The sequence below is a fragment of the Coffea eugenioides genome, chromosome 11 (genome assembly GCF_003713205.1).
Source record: "Coffea eugenioides isolate CCC68of chromosome 11, Ceug_1.0, whole genome shotgun sequence".
Classification (NCBI taxonomy): domain Eukaryota; kingdom Viridiplantae; phylum Streptophyta; class Magnoliopsida; order Gentianales; family Rubiaceae; genus Coffea; species Coffea eugenioides.
In genome coordinates this window covers 42,177,654-42,191,660 of record NC_040045.1, presented here as the reverse complement: position 1 = coordinate 42,191,660, position 14,007 = coordinate 42,177,654, and the positions used below count along the sequence as shown (strand labels likewise).

The following is a 14,007-nucleotide window of genomic DNA, read 5'->3' as shown; positions in this document are numbered from 1 at the left end:
CCCTTTGATTTGATGATCAAAGAAACGAAGAGGAAGAAGAATTCAAGTCCTCAAATTCTCATCGCTACCGTGTCCTCCAGGTCCTTGACCAATAAATATCAAATTCAACCAAATCAGCCCCCACCATCACAAATGACAAAACCCTTCTCTCTAGTAGTAATAAAAGATAAAGAACACTCCATGTGGGCCCACCCGAGAGAGAAGTCCTCCGTGATCCCCTGATTTCACATCATCATCCATATGATCCACCCCTTCTCTCCCCCGTTACCGTACGCACGCGACGCACCGACTCAAAACCTCGTAACTCGTCAAACCGCTCTTGACGATTTTTTGATATTATCCTAATACACAGGGATATTTTGGTAATTTCATCTTGCTAAAAGACAAAAGCCCAAATACTACTAACTAGTCTAGGGACCTGAGAGCACAGAAAAGGTCCTGCCCGATTTGTTACGGGTATGAGAAGCAGTCTATTTAACGCTGCCCCCGCCACGTCACGGCCCAATCTCTTATCTCCACGTCATCCTCCTTCTAAAATGATCGACGTTTCAGAGTCATCCTTCCGCTTCAATCCAACGGCGGAAACCCAACATTCCAGACCCTTCGGTCATCCTGCAAGAATAAGTAGCCAGGGTTAGTCAATCCAGTAACCATGATTCCCGTAACATTACCCACTGTAGACTGTAGAGGGGTGAGAGAGGAGAGTTGGAAGGAACATTCTTGGAAAAAACCCAAAAAAGAAAAGAAAAAAAATTTAAGAAAAAAGGAAAAAAAAAAAAGAGATCTGTTTCCTATTAATATATATTATTGTTGATACAGATTCCAACTATATTATACAGTGCCAGGACAAAAATAATAGAGTGTTGGGAGAGATAAAAAGGCGAGAGAAGAAGAGCTCAGTGCAGAAGAAGAGGAATTGGAGATAGAGGTTTGGAATTGCAAAGCCGTTGTACTTGTTCTGATTCGGTTGCTGGATTAGTGGGGCGGGGACTTTTGAATCTGAATTGGGTTCAACAGTCTCTCTTTTTCGTTATTTGGTGTGTGAGCGGAGGAGGGAGGCAGCTGCATAGGAGGGAACAGGTGGAGCTGCTTCTCAGATCTGGCCATCTGGTGAGTAATTTGATCAACTTGGTGATCTGGGATTTTGATTAATTGTAATTTATCTTGTTCTTTAATGTGGGTTCTGGGTTTCTTTTGTTTCCTCCTTTTTGGGGGCTTTGTTTTGTGATTTGATTGGATTATGTTGGATTTGCATGCTTAATCTGATTAATCCAAATGTGAGTAATGCATGATATGAGTAATAAGATTAAAGAGTGTGCGATTTTTCAGGAAAAGGTTGATTTTTGAATGCGTGTGAGTGTAGTTTTGGGGAGTGGCTCTTGTTTTATCAAGAAGTAAAAGGGAAGGAAGTTTTTGGATTTAAACGTTAAGTAGATCGTTTACTTGGATCAGTTTCAGTGGATTAAGTTTGTAAAACGCCTAAATGACGCGTCTTATGCAGTGAAGCTTGGCAGGAATTTAAAGCTTTGCATTGATTAGTCGTTTGAGTATTAAAAGTACCACTAGACAAGGCCTTGGTATTTATATTTTGAAGATCTTGTCATTTCTTACTGTACTAGAATATGTAAAGGAAAATCAAGAAATCTAGTAATGGGATCTTGTAGCTTTGTAGCATATGATAAGAAGTGACCTTTTCCTGCAAGCATGGACGTATCAGCACTTTTCATTGTAGTTATGTTCTTATTTGGAAAGTAGAGACCGCAGAGAGATTTACTTGGTGAGATTTTCAAATTAGACCGTTTTAGTGTTGGAATCCTGACGGCTGTATTTTGATATGCTGGTATTTGGTTTTTGTTATAGAGTACTTAGTGCTGCAGATCACTTTTTTTTTTTGTTGGTTTTTGATTTAATTGTGTTTCTTTTTACAGATTGTTCGTTTTGTATTATCCGAATCATCAGATGGCTCTCTCGATGTAGTGGTCGGGATTTGTTATCTTTTTTGTCAGTTCTTGTAGTCGCCAGTCCTTGCTTTGTTCCGTTTTTCTCATTGGCTGAGTTTTGGTTTCGGTGTGGATTTGCCAATTGATGATCATTTCTGCACCGCTTATATTGGTGGTTCAGTCACAATCGGCTTTGGAGTTGGCGCTCGACTGAGAGAGGAGCAGCAGTGCTCTTCTGCCGCCACTCTTTTGTCGGCTGTGAGAGCCATTGGTCTCTCTCTTCCTTTCATGTCTCCTAACTTGGATAGTCCTGTTCAGACTCAAATGGCTGTGGCAGTTTTTAAAAGTCCGATTGCTGGGGAGTACCACGGGAACAATAGGATGGAAGGGAAAGCTGCAGGGAGGAGACGTGTTTTTGTCCAAACCGAGACTGGTTGTGTACTGGGAATGGAGTTGGATCGAAGCGACAATGCACATACTGTGAAGAGGAGGTTGCAGCTGGCCCTCAATGTTCCAACTGAGGAGAGCTCATTGACATTTGGCGATATGGTGTTGAAGAACGACCTTAGTGCCATTCGAAATGATTCCCCTCTTCTCCTGACTCGGAACTTGCTGCACAGAAGTTCTTCGACTCCCTGTCTCTCACCCACTGGGAGGGATATCCAACATAGAGATCAGAGTGGTCCCATTGAGATATTGGGGCACTCAGGTAGCTTTTCCAAAACTAAACAACTTGTTAAGGAAATAGTGAAGGCGATCAAGGCAGGGGTTGATCCTCTCCCAGTTCATAGTGGACTTGGCGGTGCTTATTACTTTAGAAACACCTGGGGGGAGAGTGTTGCCATTGTGAAGCCAACTGACGAGGAACCATTTGCACCGAATAATCCGAAAGGTTTTGTTGGGAAAGCTCTTGGTCAGCCAGGGTTAAAACGCTCAGTCAGAGTTGGGGAAACCGGGTTCAGAGAGGTTGCTGCTTATCTTCTTGATTATGACCACTTTGCTAATGTACCACCCACTGCATTGGTGAAAATTACACATTCAATATTCAATGTCAATGATGGTGTGGGCAGCAGCAAGCCTCAGAACAAGAAGCTTGTTAGCAAGATTGCATCTTTTCAGCAGTTCATTCCGCATGATTTTGATGCGAGTGACCACGGAACGTCAAGCTTTCCAGTTGCTGCTGTGCATCGAATCGGGATATTAGATGTTAGGATTTTTAACACAGATAGACATGCAGGTAACCTTTTAGTTAGGAAGCTTGATGGTGTTGGGAGGTTTGGTCAAGTGGAACTCATTCCTATTGATCATGGCCTCTGCTTGCCAGAAAGTTTGGAGGATCCATACTTTGAGTGGATTCATTGGCCACAGGCTTCAATTCCGTTTTCAGATGATGAGCTTGAGTATATAGAAGAACTTGATCCTATTAGGGACTCTGAGATGCTTAGAACTGAGCTACCTATGATTCGAGAAGCTTGCCTTCGCGTCTTGGTCCTCTGTACCATTTTCCTGAAAGGTGCTGCTAGTTATGGGCTTTGTCTTGCTGAGATTGGTGAGATGATGACCAGGGAGTTTCGAGGTGGTGATGAGGAACCCAGTGAGCTTGAGGTTGTGTGTATTGAGGCCAGAAGGCTCATTGCTGAGAGGGAGATGCTATCTCCCAAGGCTGAAGGGCATGATGAGGAGTTCCAATTTGACATAGATTGTGAAGATGATATATATAAAATTGATCCAAAAATGGTCTCAGAGGACTTCATGGTTGGCTCGCCATTTCATTTTGGATTTGGTGGTGTAATTGGCCGCTCTCCACTTTCTAAACTGGATGAGAGTGTTGAGGAGGAAGATGAAAGTGATGTTGAAGAAGAGGAGGATGATTTTGTAGGTGTTTTGGGGCCTGCAAGGAACTCGAACATTTCAAAGTTATCCATGTCGCTCAAGAATACCAGTTTTGGTGAAAAGAACCAGAAATTCTCCAAGTTGTCTGGGACAAAACCAGAGTATGGCTACTTAACTAGTTCATCATCTGGCCACAGAAGCGCGAATGAGCAGCTTCCTGTAAGTGCGAGTTTTGTGAAGCTGGCAGATATGAATGATGAGGAATGGGCAATGTTTCTAGAGAAGTTCCAGGAGCTGCTGTATCCAGCATTTGCTAACCGCAAGTCTATAACTCTTGGCCATAGGCAGAGACAGAGGCTTGGGACTTCTTGTCAGTTTTGAGATAGAGCCAATACCATAAGTCGTTATGAGCAACATCGAGGTTGAAGAATAAGACTGCAGGCTAGTGGGAGTGAGAGACTATTAGGGGTAGGTTGAATCCGCGGTTTTCTTGGTGGAAGTTGTTGAAGCAGTGAGTAGCATTATAAGTCCTGTAAATATATGCTTTGGAGGCTGCTGAGTGAAAAGGGCCGACTAGAATTGTTTGTATTTTCTTTTTGACATTTTTGCTTTTAACTTCACTCCTCAGAGGGCTTGTTAGATAAATAATTTGTAGAATGAATCTGAAAAAGGGAGAGCATGGTTTTGTATATACTGTGGAGCACATGTTTCCATTTCATTCTATTTATTTGTTTGCATTTTGACGAGACTTGAGCAGTGGCTTATTTGTAGCTGTGATTTGATTCTCAGACTGTTAAAAGGGGTAATATGCTCCCCTTTGGATTGAGATAAAAGGAGGAGGAAAGCTCTAACGAGAGATCTGGAAGTGCATGGAGAATTTTTAGTCCTCTTGCTGTCTGATCAAATTACAAGGAAGATTTTAATGGAAAAACAGCAACTGAAAAGTGGGATAATTTTTGGTCCACTGTTGTATATATATATATTTTTTTGTTGCCCTCTAACTTTGCTATCAAATGCCATCAATCTCTCTCCATCATCAATTGAGGATATTTTGCATTTATGACCTTTTTTTTAATTTTATTTTATAAACAGCTGGTGATCAGTTCTGACGTATTATGTAATTATGATGAAGCAATAAAACCTTCACATGACCAGGTCCCACTGATCATATTCAGCTTGATTTGGCCCTTGAGCGTAATTGGCCAAGCAACCCTTCTTGAGGCCGTACAAGCAAAAATGTTTGTGATAAGAAAATCCATAACACAGAATTCAGCTTTACTTCTTGATGGAAAAAAAAAATTAGTCCATTTTAGGAAGGCAGAAACTCAGAAATTAAAGGTCTTGGAATCAAATTTCCATTATCCCTTTTCGCACCTTAAATCTCACTCCTCTCCTGTTAGGAAAAAAAATATTATATAAAAAAATTGTATAGTTTTAAGAGTGTATTCTGCAGCAGAAAGCAGCTGAAATATTATTGGCATGGGTCCAAAGCCAGATTACACCATTATCTAGGATTTCGTACTAGCAAAGTTACACAGCACCTGAGCTCTGACTGTGAGATCACAGGCAATGGCCGTAGCAGTACAGTTTTAACCATATTCTGAAGCCTAGTGTTGTGGTAGTGCATGCCAATCATGATAAAAAAAAATCTAGTGATAGCTAAATTGCAGAACAAGGATAATCACAAAAAGTTGGCGAATCCATAATAAGAGTAGTAGGAAGGGGAGATTAATTAGTAGCTAGTTGTAAGAGACAGTTGTAAAAGTTGGTTTTATCCTGTTATTGGTGACTGAGGACTGCATTGCACGTATAGATCAAAGTTAGCTTTGAAAGGAGACGGGCATATCAGGCTGGTGGAAGTCTTCATCAGAGGTCTCTTCATCTATGAGGATTAGAAAGCTACTAATAATTTTTACTACAAATGGCACAGTAGGGGGCATTTTTAAATTTAAAAGATAATACTAATACTTTGATGCCGTGGACGTGGAGACCTCATCTATAATTGGCCTTGCTTTGTTTCTTACTGCCACTTGTTTTTTGGTGGGGTGTTGCTGTGGGCAAATATTTTTCCTGCCTTGAAGTTGAAGTTATAATGATAGGGAAACAGGATAAATAGAAGTGGGGCTGAGAATTGTCCCTTTGCTCCTCCTTCTCCTGTATATTCCAGCAAAAGAATGTCTTTAAGGGGGGCATTTATTTTAAGATTATAGGAAAAAAAAATGATTCATCTAAGAACATATCATCTGTAAAAGGTCAGTAAGAGGATAGAGTGCTTCCTGAACTCGTACAAATATGATTAACAAACGGATTTCTTGAATATTTCTTGACTCGGACTACCAGAAAGAGAACCATCTTATGTGCTTCTGGTATAATAACATAAGACCTGTGAAGGTGTGGATTGCAGCATGAAAGTGGAAGCAGAGAAATTATTACACGGTACAAAAGATCAGTAATTGAGGATGATGAGGAGACAAAAAGAGAGCGTGTTTGTCCCACAGTAGCCGGAATTGATAACTTCTCTTATTCCCTAACACATTTGGCATGGTCAAGCTATCCAAAATCTGCACTCAGTATGGCATTGGGCTACGAATTAAAGAAGCAAGATCGTAATCTCACTTTTCTTTTGAACTTTAGTTCAGAAAGCAAAAGCCTAAGCTCCACTACCGAGTTTAAACTATTATAAAAGGCTCACTTGTTAGAAGCTGCATCTTAGTAGGTTGATTTCATGGCTGAAAATGTAGATATCTTTCTTGATTAAGTTAGAATATGATTGCTGAGACATGCCAGCAACAGCGTGTAACTTCTAGCCAAAAAGAATAGTCGTACGCCCATAATACATGCGTTACCTACATCTACAGGCCAGTGATTTTGCATTTGCAGCAGGACTGCAGCAGCCTGAAGGTTGTCTTGGAGAAATAACGCAGTAGGAAAATGCATCTTGCTTGAAACTGGGGGACTGAAAACATTGCGCTTGGCTTAATGCTAGCTAACATTCTTGGGATTAATTTGAATTTCTTTATGATTTCCATAATGATGGACTAATGAAATTTGAATTATTCGTTCGTTACTGAAACTAGAATCATTCATTTTGGCCTGGAAATAGGCGATCTGTGTCATCGAGATCATTCCAAGAAAACATTTTCTGCAGTCATGAGCTCAAGACTCAGAGGTCCCATCCTTGGTGTAGAGCCCAGGACTGTGTATGCAAATGTCACCTCATGCATCCCCTCCTTGTTATGCGCTCAAGCAGAGCAATTTTGTCGTCTGGTGCCTCTGGAAAATCGGCATATGTAGGCGTCATTGGTTATCCTGATTACCGCGTGCAATTATGTGTTCTCTTTTGCATGGAGAATAGAGATGATTCAGCTGACTAACAAGGCTGATTAGTTGACAGGGGCCTAACATTCGGAAGATTTTGTCGTCTTGATGTTTACTGCCTTGTGCAATTTTCGGCCTACCTTAGCTCAGAAATTTTGGTAAAAGTCAGAAATTTTGGTAAAAGACCATGCTAAATGCTTATACGTGGTAGTGTAGACCCTAAAGCAGCCACTTTGAATTGCTATTTTTTAGAGTTTTTGTAAAAGAATATACTATAGCGACTTCATTTATATAAAGTAAAACAGTGATTGAAAAATGTATTTATCAGAATACAAAAACTTTACGAAGAAAATGGCAATCCAACAAGGCCATGAACAGAAGGCCATGAACAGAATATGAAGAACTAGTTCTCATGGGCAATCTGGGACATCTTTTCGTTGAACAGGGTTTTCAAGGCCTAAATAACAAGATCGTGAAAGCCCAATTGTATATCGAACCCAAACTACTGTACTTCAACAAGAATAGCAAAACATTTCTTATGGTCTCCCGGGATCGGAACAGAACATTTCACTCTCCTAAAAAGTACCAAGAATTTGTCGCTTTTTATTGCAGTATCCACTTTTCTGTCCTCCGCCTCCGAGTAAGCTTGTAGCTAGGATGGTGTGATTAATATCTTTAACCATTTTCTAAATCAGAATTCAGTCACCTAAAATAAGTAGACGGAAAACATACTCTATCTCCAGATGTTTATGCATTCTTTTAACATGTAAGGCAGAAAAAAACCTTATATATCTTCATTCATTTAGTCATATTCAAGCCGAGGAAGCCTTAATCAAGTGGTTAAGTTTGAAATCCCAGGAATTAGAGGTCATGGATTTAAACCCCTCTATTCCCTCCCCACTTTTTAAATTCCATCCCTCTCTTATTGAAAAAAAAAATAAAAACAAGAGTCACATTCAAGTTTCTATAATTGAAAAGTTGAAGTAGGAAAGTAATTAAGTCGAGCCGAACTCGAATATTGTCGTACTTGAGCCCAACTCAGCCCTAGGGAAGCACTGCTCTAACTCGAGTTCGAACTAGTAGCAATAATAAAGCTTGAGCTGGAGTTCAAAGAATTGTTCGAAAATTCGAGATCTACTTAATTATACTCGATTTTTTTGCAAGTATGATCGAGCTCGAAGTCCTTGTCCAATACCAGAAATGCACAATCTTATTTTTTACCTATAAAATTAATTTTTTCCCATGTGAAATGACTATATGGCCTATAAACATTTTAAAACCATAGCCAATATTCTGGTAATTTATACAACTCCCAAACCTAAAAGAGTAAAAATATAATAACTAAATATATAATTTTTAATTAATTACTTGGTGCTAGATAAGTCTCAACAAGCCTTCGAAGCTAAAAAAATAACACTTGAACTTTGATTGAAATACTATCGAGCCACTCCATCTCGACTCGCACTCGGCTTTCTTGACTGCACTACTCGCAAGGTGCTCGCGAGTAGTTTGGTTCAAATACATCTCTAAGTTAAAGATTGGAATTTCTTCAGTTGCAACTTTCATCTTCGTATTTGGATTATGAATGATTAAATATGATCATAAACTTCAATCTAGGGAACGTGGTCGAGAAGGCATCCATCCCTGTCCTTGATATGATGACTTAGGAGCAATTGAAGCCAATCAAACTGACTCAAAATATAATCATACGTGTTAAATAGCTTCTTCTGTCAACAATCAGGAAGTGACTGGACTAAAACCATCATTGGATAAACCCCATGTGTTCTAGACATAAATTTACAAATAAATTATCCAACAAGAAAGCCATTGCTTGGAAATTTAAAAATTAAAAGAATTACAGCAACAATAATAATTTAAATCTGTGTGACTTAGTATTAAACATGCCTCCAAGGTCTTTCGGCAAGGTTTACGCATTCACTATATCTAAAACAATCAACAAGATGATCAATTGTCAATCCGGCAGCTTGCATGAATGAATGCACAATCACAGGTCCTACAAATCGAAATCCACGTTTGAGCAAGTCCTTGCTTATGGCCTCAGCTTTTGGACTCCTCAAGGGAACATTTCTGGGATGCTTGTATCTGTTGATTATTGGCTTGTAACTCACATAGTTCCACATGTAGCTGCTGAAAGATCCAAATTCTTTCACGATCTGGCAAATGCTCATTTGCAACAGCAGTATGAAATTAGCAAATTAATTTGGTTTTCGGATTAATATAGGATTAACCATCTATACACTAGCTTGCAGGATCGATTGAGTGTATACAGGCTGCGTACATGAAATTTAAAATTTAAATTTAATTTAAAATTAATTGTCATCAGTGTATTGAAAATTAATTCATAATTAATATACAGTTATGCACTGGAACTGAATTACCCTTTTCTATTCCAAATCGATTGGCAATGTACAAAACTTACTTTCAATATGCAATTGGCATTATCGACTATGCATCTAACTCTGCACTCAGCTAACATCAGTGCTTTGTTGGAGACTATGTCCATAATCTCTTTTTCCCCCATTTTGGCCACATTGTTAGCATCAAATCCAGCAAAAACTTCCCTGCGAGTACAAACAGTTCCTCATCAGTACGAAAGTAAAGAAGAAAGACATCAAAATAAAAAAAAAAAACCTTGATTGGATTTCTCTTTGTTATGATAAAAGGAAATTAATTAAGGGCCCAAATGGTTGTTAATGACCCAAAAAAAAAAAATTGTACGTGTTACTCTAGCTTCCGTATACAATAATCCAATGAGTGTACACTCAAATCAAAGTATATATAAGCATTACATTTTCTAATGTACGATCAATTTTGACAAAGTGAAAGTATATATATTCGCGAGTATCGATCGATTGCTCCTCTTGAAATGCAAGCAAAACTTATACCTGAATAATTCTTTCCTTTTTAGAATTTCCGTCCAATTGAAATCCATCAGCATCCCGGATAATGCTAGCAGCTCGAAGAGTTGACTGTTGAATTCGTTCAACAAGAATAATTTTAGTCCTTGAATCCCATGATCAGCCATGCATGCATCAATCAACCTTTACAATTATCAAAAAAAAAAAGAATATCTGCACTTACTGGTCATCATAAACTGGAACTCCCCAGCATTCGTCATGAAATTGTACGTAAATATTATCTGCACATGAAGTTCATTTAGTCAAAAGGGTTATTGGTACTCACCTACTTCAGCAAGCCAAAATGTTAACGTTGTCTTCAAAAATATTGATAAAATGGTGAATTTTGGAATAGGGAGTGAATGATTAATTAAGTTCAGAGAAATTCATATTGGTAAACACATGAAAGCAACAGTATATCAACACTAATAAACATCGGCTTTTCTTGAGCAGCGAAGTGGTTGTAACAACTATACTATTCAATAACATATGCTGCATGAATCTGGCCAGTGACATTACTCAAATTAATTCAAATCTTTTTTTTTGGGAAAGCAAGTATAATAGTATTGTTTTTGATAATTCAATGTCTTCAGTTAACTGAGCACACGAATGATTCCACGTCCTACTCCAGCCGGCCAATATTGTTATAGTAATCAATCACTATAGCTATGTTAAACCTGATTTAGCAGTTGATTATTTTGGGTTGGAATTTAATTTTATTGCAAGCAGAAGAACCAACATGTACATATGCACATGAAAAGCATATATTCAGACTAAGGACAAATGATGTCCAGACTTTTCTTGTTAATTGATCCACCAAATTTTTGTAAGTTTAGTTTTGTGTTCGAGAATTTTTATCCTAGTTATCTGTTCCCTCAATTGAAGATGGTAGTCTCTCCGAATATAAAGCAGTGTGACGTGAGTGTAATATTTCCTATTCCACGGTGTGAAAAATCTTAATTATCTTCCATTCTTTTTTTTATTTGTTTGCAAATAGGAGATATTGAATTCAGGACCTTTTATTGACAATTTCAAATTATCTTCCATTCTTATTTGCAAGTGCAATCCTTCATTGTCTAGTAATACACGAATAGAAATTGTAAGCTTTCGCTTGGTTGAGAGAAATGAGAAAAAAAAAAGGTGAAATTTTTCAATGCATCAAATAATGCCTTACCACTATTTTTCGTAATCCAGTTGCACCTCCTAAACCCTTCTTCCCCAGGTTCTGTACAGGCCGCTTCAGTAGTAGGTTTTTGGAAAGTTTTGGCAACTGGGACCTCTCTTCTTTTAGGCGATTCAATAAGACGGAGTGCCAATGCAATCTTTTGATCCAGCTGAGATGAAGAATCCGCGAGGGAAGAATCATTTGAGTTTTGAGACAAGGATAATGATAACGAAGAAAGTGAAAGAGATGAGCAAGTCTTGTACAGCCCTATAGGGTACACTTTCTTCATGTGTTTCGATAAAAAACTAGCAGCACTTCTCTGCTTCTCATTTTCTTTAGAACTGCTGATATTTTTGTTAATCTTCTCCAGAGAATACCGTTTTGGATTTTGCTTGGACATGGTAGCTAGAGAAGAAATGAAGAAACGAAAGGAAGTGTATGCTTTGAATTTGGTAGAAACTTCAAAGATGGTTTAGCAGTTTATATGGAGAACAGGACCCGGAAGAAATAAATACAAAACAAAAGGTGGTTGGTGCTATGTGAGTTTCACTACAAGGCGCTCCTTTTGCTTCTTAGTTCTAAAGCAAAACCAATAAAACAACATCGGATTTGTAAAATATTATGCTTTGAAAGTGACACTACAATTTGAAAATAGCAGATGTAAACTATATATCTGTGTTGACCAAGGAAAAAAGAAAGGATCGAACTTCCTATAAGCATAATATATGTTGTTTCTTGATCAGTGATATTCATGTTTTAGGTTTTGAGATAAAGAGTAATATAGTTCAGCAGATATATGCCAAGTGAAAGTATCGACTGATTCGATGTTGTAGCTCTAAGCTGGATTTCAGAAGATATATAAAGGGAGTCAGCAAGATGAACTAAATTAGATTAAGGGAGGAAGGAATCTAATTGCAGAAACATAATTGTTGCAATAGATCCAATTATTTTGGACAACTGACCGAGAAGATGATTAGATCATTACTATTTACTAGTACTAAATTATTTTTACTTGTGTGAGTCAACACCAGAGGGCCTCTCCTACGTTTTAATCCTTGGATGGGCAAACTTGTTCTCTAAGACAATGATTAGAACAAAAAAGAAAGGGAGAATGGAGTATGAATATATATTTTTAGGTGATTATCATATATGCATGTCTGATCATGTCTAAAAGAACAGATGAACTATAGCTATAGCACTATCTTAACTATAGATTAGGATACATAGGTTCATGTTTTATTGGGGTGTTAGCATGTATTAACTCCTATTAGCCTTCCATATATACCTTCATCAATGCCTTTTTCATTGTATAATAATAAGAACAATTGTTGAAAGGAAAAGAAAAAGGAAAAACAAAAGCTTTGGTCTAAAGGAGTACTGATTATGGAAACATAGTGAATGTCTTTCATAAAATTACTTACTATCCAAAATGTAGTTAATTAAGGCAGACTCCGATTAGTGGTTGTAAACCAAGCTATGTAGGATGAATTGGGGGGTAGCCAATTACTATGTAGGATGAATCACCAGCATCAAGAATCACAATCAATGAAAAAAATTGTGGGGTAGCCAATTACTTACTACATATGTAGTCACTTTTCTTGTTTACCATTTCAGCAATTGCTAATCATAATTGTTAAAACCCTTCAAGTTTCAAAGCTTGCCACTACATCCCAATTATTCACGTCCCAATTTTAGTTGAAGCGTTTGTCTCATTGCAAGAAAAATGGGTCCGCATAATTCTTTATGCCTACTCATTTGCACTCAAGAAAACTCTTGAGGCAAACAGATCGCCAACATAGATAAAGATACAGCATCCATCGACCATTCTTTTCCTCATATATTAGACCTTATCTACAATTCTACTCCTTATGCTTCAACATCTTACGGCTGAGCTGAGGCCTTCTGAACAGGGTATCTCCCCATTCCTCATTCATGGGAAAAGGATGTTCATACCTTAATTAGTTGCTGAAAATCCAGCCCAACGTATAAAAAGAAATGTTGCTGACAATACATCCGAGCTTAATTAAGTACTGTTCACCAAATAAATTGCAACTTTTGACGTCCTATTAACATCATGCGTGAATCCCTTAAGCCTACAATTTTGAACCACATTGTTGGTATAAAACCACATTATTCTTTTAAGCTTGATCATTAGGAAATGGAATTAATCTAATGTATTCAAACAAGTTTTGGGAGTGTAGTTTTGTAGGTTGGTATGACATGTTTTCTTCCGAATTCTTCATGAATCTTGTTCTTGTGCAACTCCTATATATAGCGCTAGATGAAATTCAAGTTCTCAAACGCAAAATTCTTTTGACAAAAAAAGAAAAGATGTCAATTTCACCATGAAAAAGGTCTAGGTAGTTTACTTTCAATATGAAGTTCAACAACTATCTATAAATGCCAAATGTAGACCTTACTCTTCAATGCCAAACCCTTTTCACTCACATACATGTGCTTTCAAATCTTATAAATCGAAAAAATAATAAATTACTTTTTTTTAATGTGATATGTCATGACTAATTATATATAAATATATCAATCGCTAAACAAATCAAATCACTTCATATTGTTGTACACATATATACACACACATGTAAGTATTTTAGATTTCATTACGACTTTGGCTTGGTAAAATACATATTTTTCTCCCATATGAGCAAAAATTGAACATATTTAAGGTACTCTTCCCAAATAAGTAAATGGGAGGGGGTAAATGAAAAAGTCCTTCAAAATAATTTGCAGAAAAATGAACCGAGCCCCAAAAAAAAAAAAAAAAAAAAAAAAAACGATAATAACGGTTTCCTTAAACCCTAGCAATTGAAACTTCCCT

General features: G+C 37.7%; 2 protein-coding genes across 3 annotated transcripts; one reads left to right on the top strand and one right to left on the bottom strand.

The window, feature by feature from the left end:
* Positions 1-665: 665 nt before the first annotated feature.
* LOC113751049 (phosphatidylinositol 4-kinase gamma 5-like) lies at positions 666-4,521 on the top strand. Of its 2 annotated transcripts, none has more exons than XM_027294897.1 (2): positions 666-1,110; positions 2,259-4,521. In XM_027294897.1, the coding sequence occupies exon 2, from the start codon at positions 2,265-2,267 to the stop codon at positions 4,152-4,154; it is 1,890 nt and encodes a 629-aa protein (XP_027150698.1). In that variant the 5' UTR covers positions 666-1,110; positions 2,259-2,264; the 3' UTR covers positions 4,155-4,521. The 2 variants fall into 2 exon arrangements, with proteins under 2 accessions (XP_027150698.1, XP_027150697.1); XM_027294896.1 differs by having other exon boundaries at positions 1,929-4,521.
* Positions 4,522-8,872: 4,351 nt separating this feature from the next.
* Positions 8,873-11,603, bottom strand: LOC113754297 (DNA-3-methyladenine glycosylase-like). Its single transcript, XM_027298676.1, has 5 exons — positions 11,184-11,603; positions 10,194-10,251; positions 9,998-10,081; positions 9,532-9,673; positions 8,873-9,265 (listed from the first exon to the last, which is right to left on the bottom strand). Exons 1-5 carry the CDS (start codon positions 11,572-11,574, stop codon positions 8,987-8,989), a joined length of 954 nt encoding a protein of 317 aa, XP_027154477.1. The 5' UTR covers positions 11,575-11,603; the 3' UTR covers positions 8,873-8,986.
* Positions 11,604-14,007: the final 2,404 nt, after the last annotated feature.

What these genes read in the sequence shown, in the direction of transcription:
- LOC113751049 (XM_027294896.1), top strand. Translation starts at nt 2,229, where the DNA reads ATGTCTCCTAACTTGGATAGTCCTGTTCAGACTCAAATGGCTGTGGCA.
- LOC113754297 (XM_027298676.1), bottom strand. Translation starts at nt 11,574, where the DNA reads ATGTCCAAGCAAAATCCAAAACGGTATTCTCTGGAGAAGATTAACAAA. An exon ending in CTGGATTACGAAAAATAGTG is followed by an intron (nt 10,252 to 11,183) that starts GTAAGGCATTAT and finishes CTTCATGTGCAG; the next exon opens with ATAATATTTACGTACAATTT. An exon ending in GTTCCAGTTTATGATGACCA is followed by an intron (nt 10,082 to 10,193) that starts GTAAGTGCAGAT and finishes CGAATTCAACAG; the next exon opens with TCAACTCTTCGAGCTGCTAG.